General features: G+C 52.1%; 1 protein-coding gene across 10 annotated transcripts in view; it reads left to right on the forward strand.

Moving 5' to 3' along the window:
- FAM178B (family with sequence similarity 178 member B) overlaps positions 1 to 13,253 on the forward strand; it is a 114,346-nt gene that overhangs the window by 24,426 nt on the left and 76,667 nt on the right. For all 10 annotated transcript variants that reach the window (XM_047745990.1, XM_047745989.1, XM_047745991.1 and 7 more), the window contains 3 exons: positions 5 to 66; positions 1,770 to 1,877; positions 6,463 to 6,615. In XM_047745990.1, coding sequence (XP_047601946.1) covers positions 5 to 66; positions 1,770 to 1,877; positions 6,463 to 6,615 — 323 coding nt within the window. The remainder of the gene's footprint in view (positions 1 to 4; positions 67 to 1,769; positions 1,878 to 6,462; positions 6,616 to 13,253) is intronic.

Consider the following 13,253-nt stretch of genomic DNA (forward strand, 5'->3'; position numbering starts at 1 on the left):
CCAGTTCACCTCTGGGGCCTCAGAGAGCTACGTCAATAGCTTAGACTACTTACTGCAGGAGAAGTGGTAAGTGTGGGAGGAGGTCCTTCATGGGGTCTGCATTCTGTGGGGTGGGCATTGATTTCGGGGGATTGTCCTCTAAGACTCCTAGCATCTTCCCCTCAGGATCGAGCAGCCTACCACCCTCCTGCATAGCGTGTCTCTGGGAGCGCAGAGTGCCCTGTGTTCTCTGATCAATAGTAAGCATATGGATGGTAGTCAGGTTGAAGGGGGCAGAGAACCCCAGACGAGGGGGTCGTGAACCTTGGGTTGGTGTGGAGGGGAGACAGGGGGAGTCCCTTCCTCTCTTCTGCCCAATTCATGCCCATGTGGGGCCTCTTGGCTCCTGTTCAAGTGTTACATGAGAGAGAAGAGGAAAAGGCATGTGCCTTTGACCAAGTAGTACAGCCTGAGTATCACCACGCCGGTGATACGGGCAGGTAAACTCATCAGGGTACCCAGCACTGGGAGATTCTTATTCTGCTGGGTCCCACACCAGGCACTGGGTATTTGGAGGAGACGGTGGGACCCCACTCACCTGGACATTTATCCTAATGTTTCTAGTATTTCCCGTGCTGTGAGGTTGCTGTAGAGGAGCCTGGAATACTGGCACCTAGTTTAACCTGGGGGTCAGAAAGGGCTCCCCACAGGTATCCTTATCTTTGAAACTGGGAGAATTAGAAGATTTGCGGTATGGGGGGACAGCATGGGTGACAACACATGTGAAAGTGGGTAGGACAGGTGTTCCGGTGGCTGACTAGAGCTGGAATTCCCAGGGCTGGGGCCTGGGGGTTGGGGGCCGGCAGAGCAGGCGGTGCAGCCAAGATGCAAACTGGGGCTGGGTCACGAGAGGCCTCATGAACACAGGGTCAAGTTGGGAGAATTTTAAGTGGGTAGTGTTGTGTTTCCCACTGTGTTGCAGAGATCGCTTAGGCCACATTATGGAGAATGGATGGGAGGGAGGAGAGAAGTATGGTAAATGGTGATGGGGTGGGGCCCTGGGACGAGGGCAGTGGGGCTATGATGAGTCTGCTGACCTGGGTGGCTGGGACTCTGGAGCCTGTGTGGAAGAGAATTCAGACCTATACGTGTGGCTTCGGAGATGCCCAGGCACATTCAGCTAAAATCATTCAGTTGTCACTGGCGAGGAAGATTCCAACTGTAGACAGTGACCTGGGCTGGAGGTGAAGTCTTTAGGAACTGAGGACTTTTTGGGCAACGCCAAGGCAGGCCCTTGGAGGGGCAGGGCAAGGGCTGGGGAGGCTCTCAGGCTGTTGAAGGGCCAAGGATCCAGAAGGCAAAAGGTTGGACTCTGCCTGCTCAGGGGTTTGATGTGGTTAGGGCAAGAGGGAGGTAAAGGAGTCAGGATTCCAGCAAGATGATGGTTGGCATGCAGGGCTGTGGTGGGGACTGGTCTCAGGGGCTGGAGACCGAAGGGTACGGCTGGAAAGGCAGGCCATGTGTGAGGGACTCTAGGAGCCATGTGCCTGGGGGCCTCCCCAGGTCAGTGTGGCCAGACCCTGGGAGGAGAAGAAGGGGCTAGGCACAGGCCTTGATGTGTTAAAAAGTGGGCAAATACTAAACAAGGTACACAAAGGGAGGTTTGAAGTTGTGTAGTGAAAATCCCAATTCCTAGGCCTTGCCATGTTCATGGGGTCTGCAGCTCAGTGTCCAGGTCACTTGACTGGGGACAGCACTGACCTCAGTTGTTGGCTCTCCGCTCCCTGCAGGGACCAGGCCCTGGAGCAGGAACGAGAGCAGCTGCTTCTGCATGACCGTCCCCAACTCAGCTTCCTGGATCTGGATGAAGATGAAGTGCCTCTCACACCTGAGCACAGGTAGGGTATGGGCATGGGAGGGGCTAGGGCCTGGCCACTTTTGGGGGCGGAGGGGAGTCCCTGCACCTGCCTCTCAAGGCAAAGGATTGAAGTGTTGACAGGCTCTAGTTTTCAGACAGAGTTTCAGCCAGCAATTTGTATGTCTTTGTAAGTTCTCACACTGTCTCCTTTTCTTAAACTGACACTCAAGAAAAGCCCTACATGTATTCTTCGGTTACAGAAATATTGGATCATCTACTGTGTATCAGGGTCCAGTGTGGGCCTTTGAGGGCGCAGAGATAGGAAAACACAGCCTACTTGGCCCCAGTTTTCCACCCAAATTTATAGAACCGGGTCTCTTGGGGGAATAAATCTACAAAACCACAGTCTAAGATGAATCTGCCCTTAAAGGGGAGAATATGACTGTGTGACATTTTTCATTTTCCCCCATCTGGGGAAAAGAAGATGATGGCTTTTATCAGTGCTGTCATTGGGTGGGTGGGGAGGTATATGCCAGCCATGATCTAACTGGGCCACTGGCTGGAGGCAGGCGGTCTCATCTGTCCTGTAGTGTCTCAGAGATGCTGAGGAGCCACAGCTGAATCCATCATCAGGGTACCCTGTTAGCCATCCGTCTATTCAGCTGGCCAGCCAGCAGACATCTACTGAGTCCAACTTTGTACCAGGCTCTGTTACAGACTCTGGGGATACGGCAAAAACAAAACCAGACAGAAAGCTCTATCCTCCTGCATGAAGAGAGGTGATGAGTGTTCAGGAGAAAGGATAAAGTGGAGGGGGGACAGGAGGAGTACGGAAGGCCTATGAGACTATGCATGAGGGTCAGGGAAGACCTCGATGAGCAGGTGGCTGGCTTCTAGCAGGACACTGTAAAGGAGGTGAGAGGCAGCTCTGGGACCCCGTGGGGGAGCATAGCGGCAGCTGTGGAAGGGAGGGCTGGGGAGAGAAGGTCAGGGAAGCCAAGAGTGGGCTCAATGCAGGAGCTCTTCCTCCATGTGAGCTGACCGCCACTGCTCCACAGGATCCTTTGCTGCCATGTTGAGGATAAACTGGGAAGCCTGGGGCAGAGCAGAAGAAAGGAGACAGGGGCAAATGAGCCATGGTAGTCATCCTGAGAAGTAAGAGGCTGGGAGTGAGGGTGGGTGGTGAGGAGTAGGCACAGTCTGGATATAATTTTAGGGTAGAACTGACAGGATTTGTTAATGAACTGGATGGAAGGTATGGGAGAAAGGGGAATCAAAGAGACCCCCCAGGATTTGGGCCTGAGCAACTGGAAGGTTGGAGTTGTCTAATTAAACTAGAGAAGACTAAGGGACAAAGGCTGCACTGGGGGCACTTGTGAGGTCAAGAGTTCATTTGGGGGATCCCAGGGGCAAGACCAAATAGACAGTCTGGATCACCTCTTCCGGAGAGAGAGGCTCAGGAGTCACCACATATAGGTGACGTTTGAAGCCATGAACTGGATTAGATCACCTGGGAAGCAAGTATATAGAGAGAAGAGGGGCCCAAGGAGGCAAAGTAGACGTCATGGTGACCTTGACAAGAGCAGCTCTGGTGGATCACTGAGGGTGATCCTGACTGGAACAGGCCCATAGGAGAACAGGAGGAGAGGTCGAAAGAGAAAAACGTGCATAGCTGAAGGGGGAATTGGAGTCAGGTTAGATCTTTCTGTATATCTCCCTTTTCTCTCTTTTAATTGGGTCCTCCCTTGCTTCCCTCCCTCCCTCCCTCAGGAACCAAGTGCGCTGGTTGGGGGGTCCTGCGGGGGATGAGGTCACCTCAGCCATGCGGCTTAGGGGAGGTTGGTCAGCTTGCCCTGAATCGTCGGCCTGTCCAAGCTTCGATTTTTTTTCCTGTCAGCTTGAGTTAGGTTATTAAACATTGGTCTAAGCAGTGACAGGTCATGTTTTCGTGCACACTCTTAAGTTAGCATTCTTCTAATGAAGGAAATGTAGAGTCACAACCTACAGACTTCTTTGGAGCCTCCATCTTAGGACCCCCAGAGGGTTTACGTTGTTTTTGTTGCACAGAGATGGTTGTGAACATCACCGTGGCTGGCCGTTTGCTTTTTTCCCCCAAGTTTTTCTGATAATCATCTCTGGACTCAATCAGGGATCAGCAAACTCTCTGTATTTGTAAACAGTAAATATTTTAGGCTTTGAGGGCCGTCCAGTCTCTGTGGCAACAACCTCTCAGCTCTGCTGTTGTGACAGGGAAGCTCCCGTAGACAATATACAAGTGAATAAATATGCTTATGTTGCAATAAAACCTTGTTCACAGTAATGGGCAGGACTTGGCCGCAGACTGTAGTTTGATGACCCCCGGCCTTGGTTAGGAGGACCCCGGCCTCCTCACTGATACTTTCCACTGTGAACCTCTGTGGGTGTTCAGATTGGAACAGCCATCCCACAGAGGATGTGGGTCTGGAAAGGGTGAGGCTGCGGCTGGGGGGCCAGCCACCATCTGCCAGAGCAGTTGTTCGTGACCAGGAGTCACATGCCCGCTGCGGATGCCCACCGTAGAAGAGACCCCCAAGCACCCAGAGCCCAGCGTCCCCTCACGCTCTAAGGATTGGCTTGCATCTTGAGTGGATGCCATCGTACATTCTCTATTTCTTAAAGTTAAAAGACCTTATGTGTGCACTAGGGCAGGGGAGGGGGGAACATTTCAGCCCTCACATCATCCTTTATCCTCACTTCAGGGCTGCACAGGAAATCCCCAATTAGACATGGTAGAGTCATCTCAGAACTCTTAATAATGCATATACATTACATTTAGTGTCACAAAAGTCCCTTTGTATGATGGTTTAGGGGACCAGACTAAGACCCTCTTATAGATGAGCCCAATTCCTGTAGACTTTTAATAATTTGCAATTCTTCCTTACTATAAGAGCAACAGAAGCCATAGAGCCCCAAAAGCTGAAATGGCAAAGAGAGGAACGAAACAGAAAACTGTTCTCCTGTTTGTGTGGTGGTTCACACAAGTTGCTTGCTAAAGCCTGCAGGAGCAAAAGTCCCCTGTGTTCTCATGGCGTTTCCACACCCTGCGCCATTTCACCCTCCAAATAAGCTGGTGATGTGAGCCAGTGATGAACATCGGCCTCTTCCCTCAGGTCGGGGGCCAGAGGGAGGCAGATTTCATCCAGCCAGTGGTAGGCTGCCAGCTACGCAGCTCAGCCTGCAGAGGTCTTGTGTCCCAGACCCCAACAGAAGCCCTGAGCATGGTTCCCCATCCGAGTCCACCATCCCAGGGCCCAGGCTGGGGACAGGAGGGGATGCCACCCTTGTGGCTTGTTTCATTTGGCTCTTTTTCTTGTTGTCGAAGGTGTGTTCTGTTTCTCTTGAATCAAGTAGAACACAGTTGTGTGACGTAAGCAGGAAAAGTCTCCTCCCTGCTCCCCCCAAATCCTATTCCCTAGGGATAGCTCAAGCTCATAGCTGGCCATGTCAATTATGTGGGGGGTGTTGCCCATGTCTAAGAATGCGTATGTGCCTATGTCTGTGTGTATACCTACACCACACACACGCAAACACACGTACACACTTCCTATTCTGAAACTTGCTGTTTTCACCCACCAGGGCACTGTGGCCAGTCCTTCATGAAGCAGAGATTTGCTATGTTCGTAGGAACTGTCTTAAATGCCTCCCTTGGGGTGCCTGGGTGGCTCAGTGGGTTAAAGCCTCTGCCTTCGGCTCAGGTCATGATCCCAGAGTCCTGGGATCGAGCCCCACATCGGGCTCTCTGCTCAGCAGGGAGCCTGCTTCCTCCTCTCTCTCTCTCTCTCTGCCTACTTGTGATCTCTGTCAAATAAAAATAAATAAATAAATAAAATCTTTAAATGCCTCCCTTTTCCCTACTCCCTCCTGACAATTTTTACCCCTCCCAGTAGAGTTGGAATGTATCCCTTCTTCTCTCTGTTCCTTCCCTGTCCGTGGGACCCAGCTCTGATCTACTGATCAGATACACAAGGCAGGGCAAGGCCTGGGCATCCGGAATCCCTGGGGAGTCCTCGTGATCACAAGAGCTCACAGACTGGTGCCCCAGAAGAAGCATCCTGGCTCCTTCCTTGTGCTGATGCCCTCCCTGTCCCGGGCCACACCCGAAGCTTCTCTCCTCCGCCCTAGCCTCCCCGGGCCGTGCCTGTGTAGGCAGTTTTGTGGTCGGCCCACTTGCTGAAGGCTATTGTGGTGATATGTTTACCCTTCCTTTAGGCATGCGATGGCTGCCCACGCCTGACTCATCCTTCAGCACCTGGCACCCACGTATCGCGGGTGCCCAGTGAAAGTTTGAGCTGAACAAAGGGAATGGGCGGCACTGGGTCTGGGAGCAGGACTTCTGGCTCCTGGGCTAAAAAAGCCCAGAGGAAGGGGCTGGGATGCAGGACCGAGAGTGGGATGGGGAAGAGCTCGAGTCAGCATCTTGCAGGCTCCTCCTTTACCAGCAGGTGGCGCTGTCCTCCCCAGTCTTCTCCCCACCAGGCGACGGTCACTAAGGCCCGGGGTACCATCTGGCTTTCCCTGGCTTCCTCCTGGGCTGCAGACCAGGTGCAGCTGCTGACTCTCGCCTCTCCGGCTCCTTGCTTTGCCAGGATGCTGGTGGAGAAGTTCTCCGTGTCACCTCAGGTCATCCCGCTGGTGCACCCGGGGGAGACGGTGTTTCTACCCAGGCATCAGCCCCTGCCCTGCATCCTGGACCGTTCACAGCTCAAGCCACGGAGCCACCTGGAAGAATGGTTCCTCAGGTAAATGTTGGCATGGGATGGCCAAGCCCTGTCCCTTCTGGAGCCCAAGGATAAGGGCTGGCCCCAGTGAGGAAACTCAAGGCTGTGCTTGAGTCAGGTGGGACATGTCAGTTTTCAGGATTATAGATGAAATAATCCCACATGTCGACTTACCATATTTAATTTACCGATTTAGATGCACGTATTTTAAAAAGCCCTACATAGCAGCAAATATTAGGTCGCTTGTGTATTTATGTATTCATAGAGCCTTTTCCTCCCCCGCACCCTGGGAGCATAGAACTCTAGTCAGACTCACCATACATGCCTCTGGGGTGATGTCTCTGCCGACACTGGAGGCACTTTCTGGGCCATCCAGCAGTTTTCCAGCACACATCATCGTCATTTCCATCTGCTCATTGGAGACAACACCCTTCTTCTGTCCATGTGTGATGCTAGCAGTGAAAAGTTCATCCCCAGCCCCAAGTGCACACTGTAACATTAGGACAGTTGCCCTGTCACACTCCTCCATGGAAGGAAATTTACATTTGTTATCACACAGCCATGGGTTCTGTTGCTTTTAAAGGGGATTTTAAAAGCTTGACCACAGCCACATCCAACACTTGCAGTTGGGAATTCATCTAAGAACAAGAGAGAAAGCCCGCAGGACTCAGGGCAGCTATCCATTCGTGCTCCTGAGGGCAAATCCTGCTGGGCCTTGGTGGCCAAAGGGGATGGGGAGGAGGCCGCCGGGCCCACACCAGACGGTAGGGAGCCCAGAGGCTGAGCTATCCGTGGTCTCTTGAAAGCAGGAGTCTTATCTTTTCCAGCTCTTCAGGGTTTCCTTATGTCTGTTTCACTAATTCTAAAGCCATCTGATTGTCATGGGAAGTTTCAAGTATACATAGAATAGTGTAATCATTCCCCATCAGTCATCACTCAGCTTCGGCAATCAACTCTAAGGCGATCCTGTTCCGTCTCTACCCCCGCCCACTAACATTATCCCCTCAGGATTATTTTTAAGCAAATCCCAGGCACATATAATTGAATCTATAAGTACTTCACTGTGTGTCTCTAAAAGATAGGGCTCTATCTTTAGATAGAAGTTAAATGCCATTATTACACCTAAAAAATCCAAATCCTTCAGACCACTGATATCAGTCGGTGTTCAGCTTTCCTCAGCCATCTTCTAAAGGTGTCTTATATGTTGTGCAATGAAGAGCTCAACAAGGCCCTAATGTCGCCATTGGTCATGACGTGAATGCTGAGAGAATATTGCCTAGCACGAGGCCTCAACACCTTTAGCCATTCTCCTCAGCATATATGTTACTTCCGACCTTCCTCCTTTATAAATGTTGTGGTAGAGAGCATCTTCATACCCAGAGCTTTGTCTGGAGCGTAGCCCCGGAAGCAACACCAGGTGACTGGACCTGAGCATCTGCATATTGGTAAAGGCCGACGTCGCCACGCTGAGAAGGTGTCTCATAAAGGGACGATGAAAGGGGGGGAAAGAAGCAAGAAGGGTTGAAGGGAAAAGAAGGATAGCAGCGCTGAAGAGAGAGGAGGGCGGGGAAGGAACAGGAGAGAGGAGAGAGCGCTGCCTCGATGCCTCAGCCGGCCACGGTCTGTGTGACAGCAGGTTTCCTGTCCCAGACTGGACGGCCGGCAGGAAGTGTTTGACAGACAAGAGGGCCCATGCGGCAGTGACCTGGGGACTGAGCAGCCCTGCCATATGGGGCCAGGTGGCCGGCCAGCTTCCCCAGAGTGAGGAATTCAGACCCTCCTCCCTCAAGTATGCTAATGAGGCACTGGAGAGGCGGCCTGGCCAGCCCTGGGAGCCCAGGGCCTTTCTGGAGGAATGCCCACCGCCTTCCACATGGTCCGGTCAGAGGGCCCCTGCTACGCAGTGGGTAAGGGCCACTTCCTGAAGGTCACCACTTAGCCTTGGGGTCACTCTTATTTCCTGTTTATGCCAAGGACCACAAACCCAGACACAAGAGAGGAAAATTGTGGTTCAATAATTACCCCGTTGTGTTCAGCCGGAAGCATGAAAATGAAGGGAAAATAAAAAGTTACTTGATCTCTCAAGAGGTAGTATGGTTCAGTGTTTTGCTGTGCAAAAAGTTAACACTTGGAGGTTATAGGTAACTTTTATTTTCCTTATATTCTGTATTTTATGAACACATAAACTCATTTTTACCATTAGAAGTTTTAGGGGGAGGGGCGCCTGGGTGGCTCAGTGGGTTAAAGCCTCTGCCTTCGGCTCAGGTCATGATCCCAGGGTCCTGGGATTGAGCCCCGCATCTGGCTCTCTGCTCAGCAGGGAGCCTGCTTCTCCCTCTCTCTCTGCCTGCCTCTCTGCCTACTTGTGATCTCTCTCTGTCTAATAAATAAATAAAATCTTTAAAAAAAATAGAAGTTTTAGGGGGGGAAAGTGAATGCGAGTTTTAAAAACCACCTCTTGAAAGAGATCCATGCCTCCTTACCCATCTGTGAAGAGGGGTATCATCTTCCCAATGTACGAAGTGGGCACTCTTGGCACAGCAGGGCACAGGGCAGCTGCGGGAGGCCTCGTCCTCACCAGGCAGCACCTACATAGATTTCCATGCAAGAACGCATCTCCTGGAGCCCGGAGCCCCAGCATCGGAGATGGCCTGGCCGGTCTGCTCACATTCATCACCCAGCTGGATGTGTGACCTCAGGTCAGATCCCTGGAACCAAAGTCACGTGCCTTTACGACAGAAGTTGGTATCAGGGGCTGAACTTTTTCCTCCCTTGACAGCCGTTCAAAAGGACATCCGATTCCCCTGAGTGGAGAAGTGTTGGGACCTATGCCCACATGCAGCTCTGAGGCCAGAGCCGTCTCCCCAGGAAGGGTGGACATTGCCCGCTGAATGATTCATGGTCTTCCCTGGGCCCCCACAGAGCATGCTAGAGGGGGGGTGGGGGGGTGTCCACCTCACTGTTCCAGTGAGGTGCTCCTTATGTATGCTCAGGGAGCCCTTCCTCCAGGAAACGTCTTGGCAGGAGGAGGCGGGTGGCACTGAGCCGTGTGTGCCCGTGTGCTTGTACATTGGGTCTCCCTGAGGCCAGCTCCCAGCTTCTGTTTTGCCAGGACCTCTTCCTCTTCCTTGTGTTGCTGGCAGGCAGGTCTGAGGACCTGGGGGGTGGGGGGAGTGGGGGGTTCCCGTGGGGCCAATCAAACGGTCTCTGCCTTCATGCGGGAAGGAAATCAAACATGAGCTAGCAGAAGGCAAAAGCAGAATTTGGTGAAGATGTGTACAGAGAGACACAGACAGCGTCCGGATGAGTGGGAAAGGAAAAGAGCAGGAGCCTCGTCTTTGGGGGTCTGAGGTTTTTACTGAGGATGGTGGTCTGATGTGTATGTCCCCTCAGATATCCAAAGATGAGAGCCTGGGGGTTACTCCTTGGAATCAGGGGGTCTTGGCGTCCAGATGTCTCGTCAGTGGTCTGATATATGCATGTGATGGCTTCCTCTCATCCCTCTCACCTGGTCCTTCCTTAGGTGTTATTCTAGAGAATCATTGATTCCTTGTCCCTTACAAGGAAAACGTAGCCTATTGACATTACCAGGAATGTGTAAAGTGAGGTGAGGGGTGCAGGTTCTAGCAAGAACAGAAACAGGATAAGAAGCAAAAGAAAAAAACAGCTTTTTTTTTTTTTCTCATGGGGTCCCTTCTGTTTCTCTGTCTCACTGGCACAAATCCATCAGTTACAGAGTGTGGATGGATCAGAGTGCCCAGCTGGTCCAACTGCCCCCCAAAAATAAAGAGCCAGCAGAAGCACCCTGCTGGGGCGTTGCTGGGATCCCTGGACTTCTGACCTGAAGGGTGCTCACTCATCTTTAAACAAAAGAAAGAGAAAAAAAGAGGAGGAATGGGGATGGAAACTCTGACCATTATTCCGTTCTGTTCTCCGTAGGCATTTTACTTAAACTTGCTCTTGAGGAACTTGGCAAAGACACAGAAACTGATACTGTATAAATAACTACACTTGGTGCTTATCCCTCTGCCATCGCTTGGGATTCCCAAGGCATTTGGATCCTTTGCCCTCCAGGACCGCTGCCCAGAAAATATATGAAGATAGAGAGCCTAGAGGAATATTGACTTGGGCATTATCAGGAATATATGGTCCAGGTAGAAGGTCCCAGCTCGGCCCAGGAGCCCAACCTGCTGACCCAAGCTGACCTGTGTTTTGTTCGATTCCCCTTTGGGGCTAATCCCCCTCTCAATTTCCACCATCCCCCTCTTATTTCCTTCAGCTCCTGCAGACCTCTGTCTTTGCCACGGGGTCTGGGAGCTAGCAGTATTCTTGACTGTGGCTGTCTCTCATTCCAGATGGGAACCTCTCTTACTGGGATCCTCAGGGCTGACAGCTGGAACTTCTCATCCAGCCAGGCCTGCATGACATCTGCTGCCCAAGAGGCCCCATCCCTCCCCTTCTCACTCCGGGGTCCTCTGACATTCTCAGGATGACTTCGGACTTAGCATTGGCTTTGCAAAAGGCAGAGTCACCATTCTTGGCTTGTGGACATGCCGTGGGTTTTTGCAAACTTAACAAGTGACTCTGTAACCCAAGGGTTTTGAGTTTTCAGTACACACTCCTACTTTGCCAACCCTTTCCCTCCAGGCTTCCCCTCCCGCCACAGATCAGGACAGTGGCTGCAGTCAGCCTTGTCCCTTGCACCGAAGGGGAGAAGGCTTGTGGTTCCACTGAGGCGAAGCAGCATTCCCCTCCTGGAGCGTGCACACGGGGCTTGGGGTCCAGCAGCCTGCAGAGATTCCTTGCATCTCATGGAGCTCTAGGCTCAGAATTCCTTGAAAGCCATTTGCTTCAAGGCACAGCTGGGCTGCCCTTTTTTTTTTTTTTTTTTTTTTTTTTTTTTTTTAATTTATTTATTTGACAGACAGAGATCACAAGCAGGCAGAGAGGCAGGCAGAGAGAGAGGAAGAAGCAGGCTCCATGCTGAGCAGAGAGCCCGATGCGGGGCTCGATTCCAGGACCCTGAGATCATGACCTGAGCCGAAGGCAGCGGCTCAACCCACTGAGCCACCCAGGCGCCCCTGGGCTGCCCTTTTGCCTATCTCTTGCTCCTTGCCTTACCGGCTAACCCTCACTGGGCAGCAGTGAACTTGAAGGCAGACTGATCTTTTCTCTGGCAGAAACTGTGCTGCGAGGCTGGCATAGCCCAAAGGAGACATTGCAAACCAAAGGGTATCTCCCCCTCGGAGCAGCAGTTGGAAATGTGTTGATCCAAGCCAACAGGGGCTTGTACAATCAGTTCTCCTACTGAGAAACTAGAGGGGTGCCCCCCTGAGCAGAATGCCAGAGCCAGAGTCTCCTTAGAGTCCCTGGGGCACCAGCCTCCTTGCCACGTGGCCTCCAGCCAAGACCTGCCAATCTGTGAGGTCTTCTAGGCATTGTCTGCTGGGGTATTGTCTGCACTCGGGGTGCAGGGCTTGAACCGTGCGTGCATTGCAGGGTCGGCCCCTGAAAGTGTTCGTGTGACAGAGCACGTGAATTAGAGCAGAGCATGCCAGCAGCCCCGGGGTGCACACGTGTTAGTATGTACAAATAAAGGTCTGTTTGAGAGTGGTCAGCTTCACAGACCTAGGAACAAAGCAGCTTTCTCCTCTGAACTTAAATGATTTGGGGAAAAAAAAATATACAATTTGTAAATTGCCTGGACATACTCAAGGAGACAGCAACTTGGCTCAGAGGAGAATCTTTGTTTTGGAGCATTCTGTTCCTGGCAGATTAAAATGTGTCCTTTTTAAAAAGGAGAAGAAGAGGCTGGGCCAACTGAAGAAATTTCTATCTAGAGTCATGACTTTAAATGCTGTCTGAAATGTTCTTTGCGTAGATTTGGCCATGAAAAAAAGGAAGACAGACCTGAAATTCCTTTTTTCATTTCCTAGAATCCCTGTTCATTGCCTTAGAGACATCATGTAGAACAAGAGAGCAGAGGAGAAGAAGCCTGCCCCAAACCCAGCCTCCCTGGGGGTCACCAGGAAGGGTGACGCAGTCCAGCCAGCCCTTCTGAAGTGACTTCTGAAACACCTTCCACCAAAGGCCCTATGACCACATGAAATACTTCAGCTCCTTTTACGGGGCTGTGGGATCCTTTCTGCCCAGACAGTCTGTGGGGCGGCAAGAGTACTCAAAGCTAGGCTCCTCTCTACACCGGCCCTTTGAGCCTGGGAGCTCCCGGGAGCAGGGAGAGGCCCAGCAGGGTCCTGCGGTGAAGGAAAGCGCAGGGTAGGAGCATAGGTGGGAGGCGAGTCTTAGTGCCACCATCTCCTCTTGACTCTGCCCCCCCACTGTGGTTTCTAAAGAACCCTCCATGGCACCCTTGTTTGTTCTTTCCTTCCCCGGATGGCTCTGTCTTGGGCCCCTTTCTGTTATTTTCCCATCTTCTCAGGTGTCCTTTGTTTCGGAAAAACACAAGATGGGGCAGAAATGCTCTGTGTAACCAGAGCTCAGACGCCGGCCCCACGTGGGCCCCGCTGGTAATTCTGCCTGCCCGGGGGCCCACCCAGGGCCCTGGGCTAAGGGCCGTGACTCCTGGGTTCCCTCCTCACCTCCACAGGGGTCCTTTCTGCAACTTCAGTAAATACCTTCCTTTCCCCCTCCTCCACAGG

Source organism: Lutra lutra, chromosome 9 (assembly GCF_902655055.1).
Source record: "Lutra lutra chromosome 9, mLutLut1.2, whole genome shotgun sequence".
NCBI lineage: Eukaryota > Metazoa > Chordata > Mammalia > Carnivora > Mustelidae > Lutra > Lutra lutra.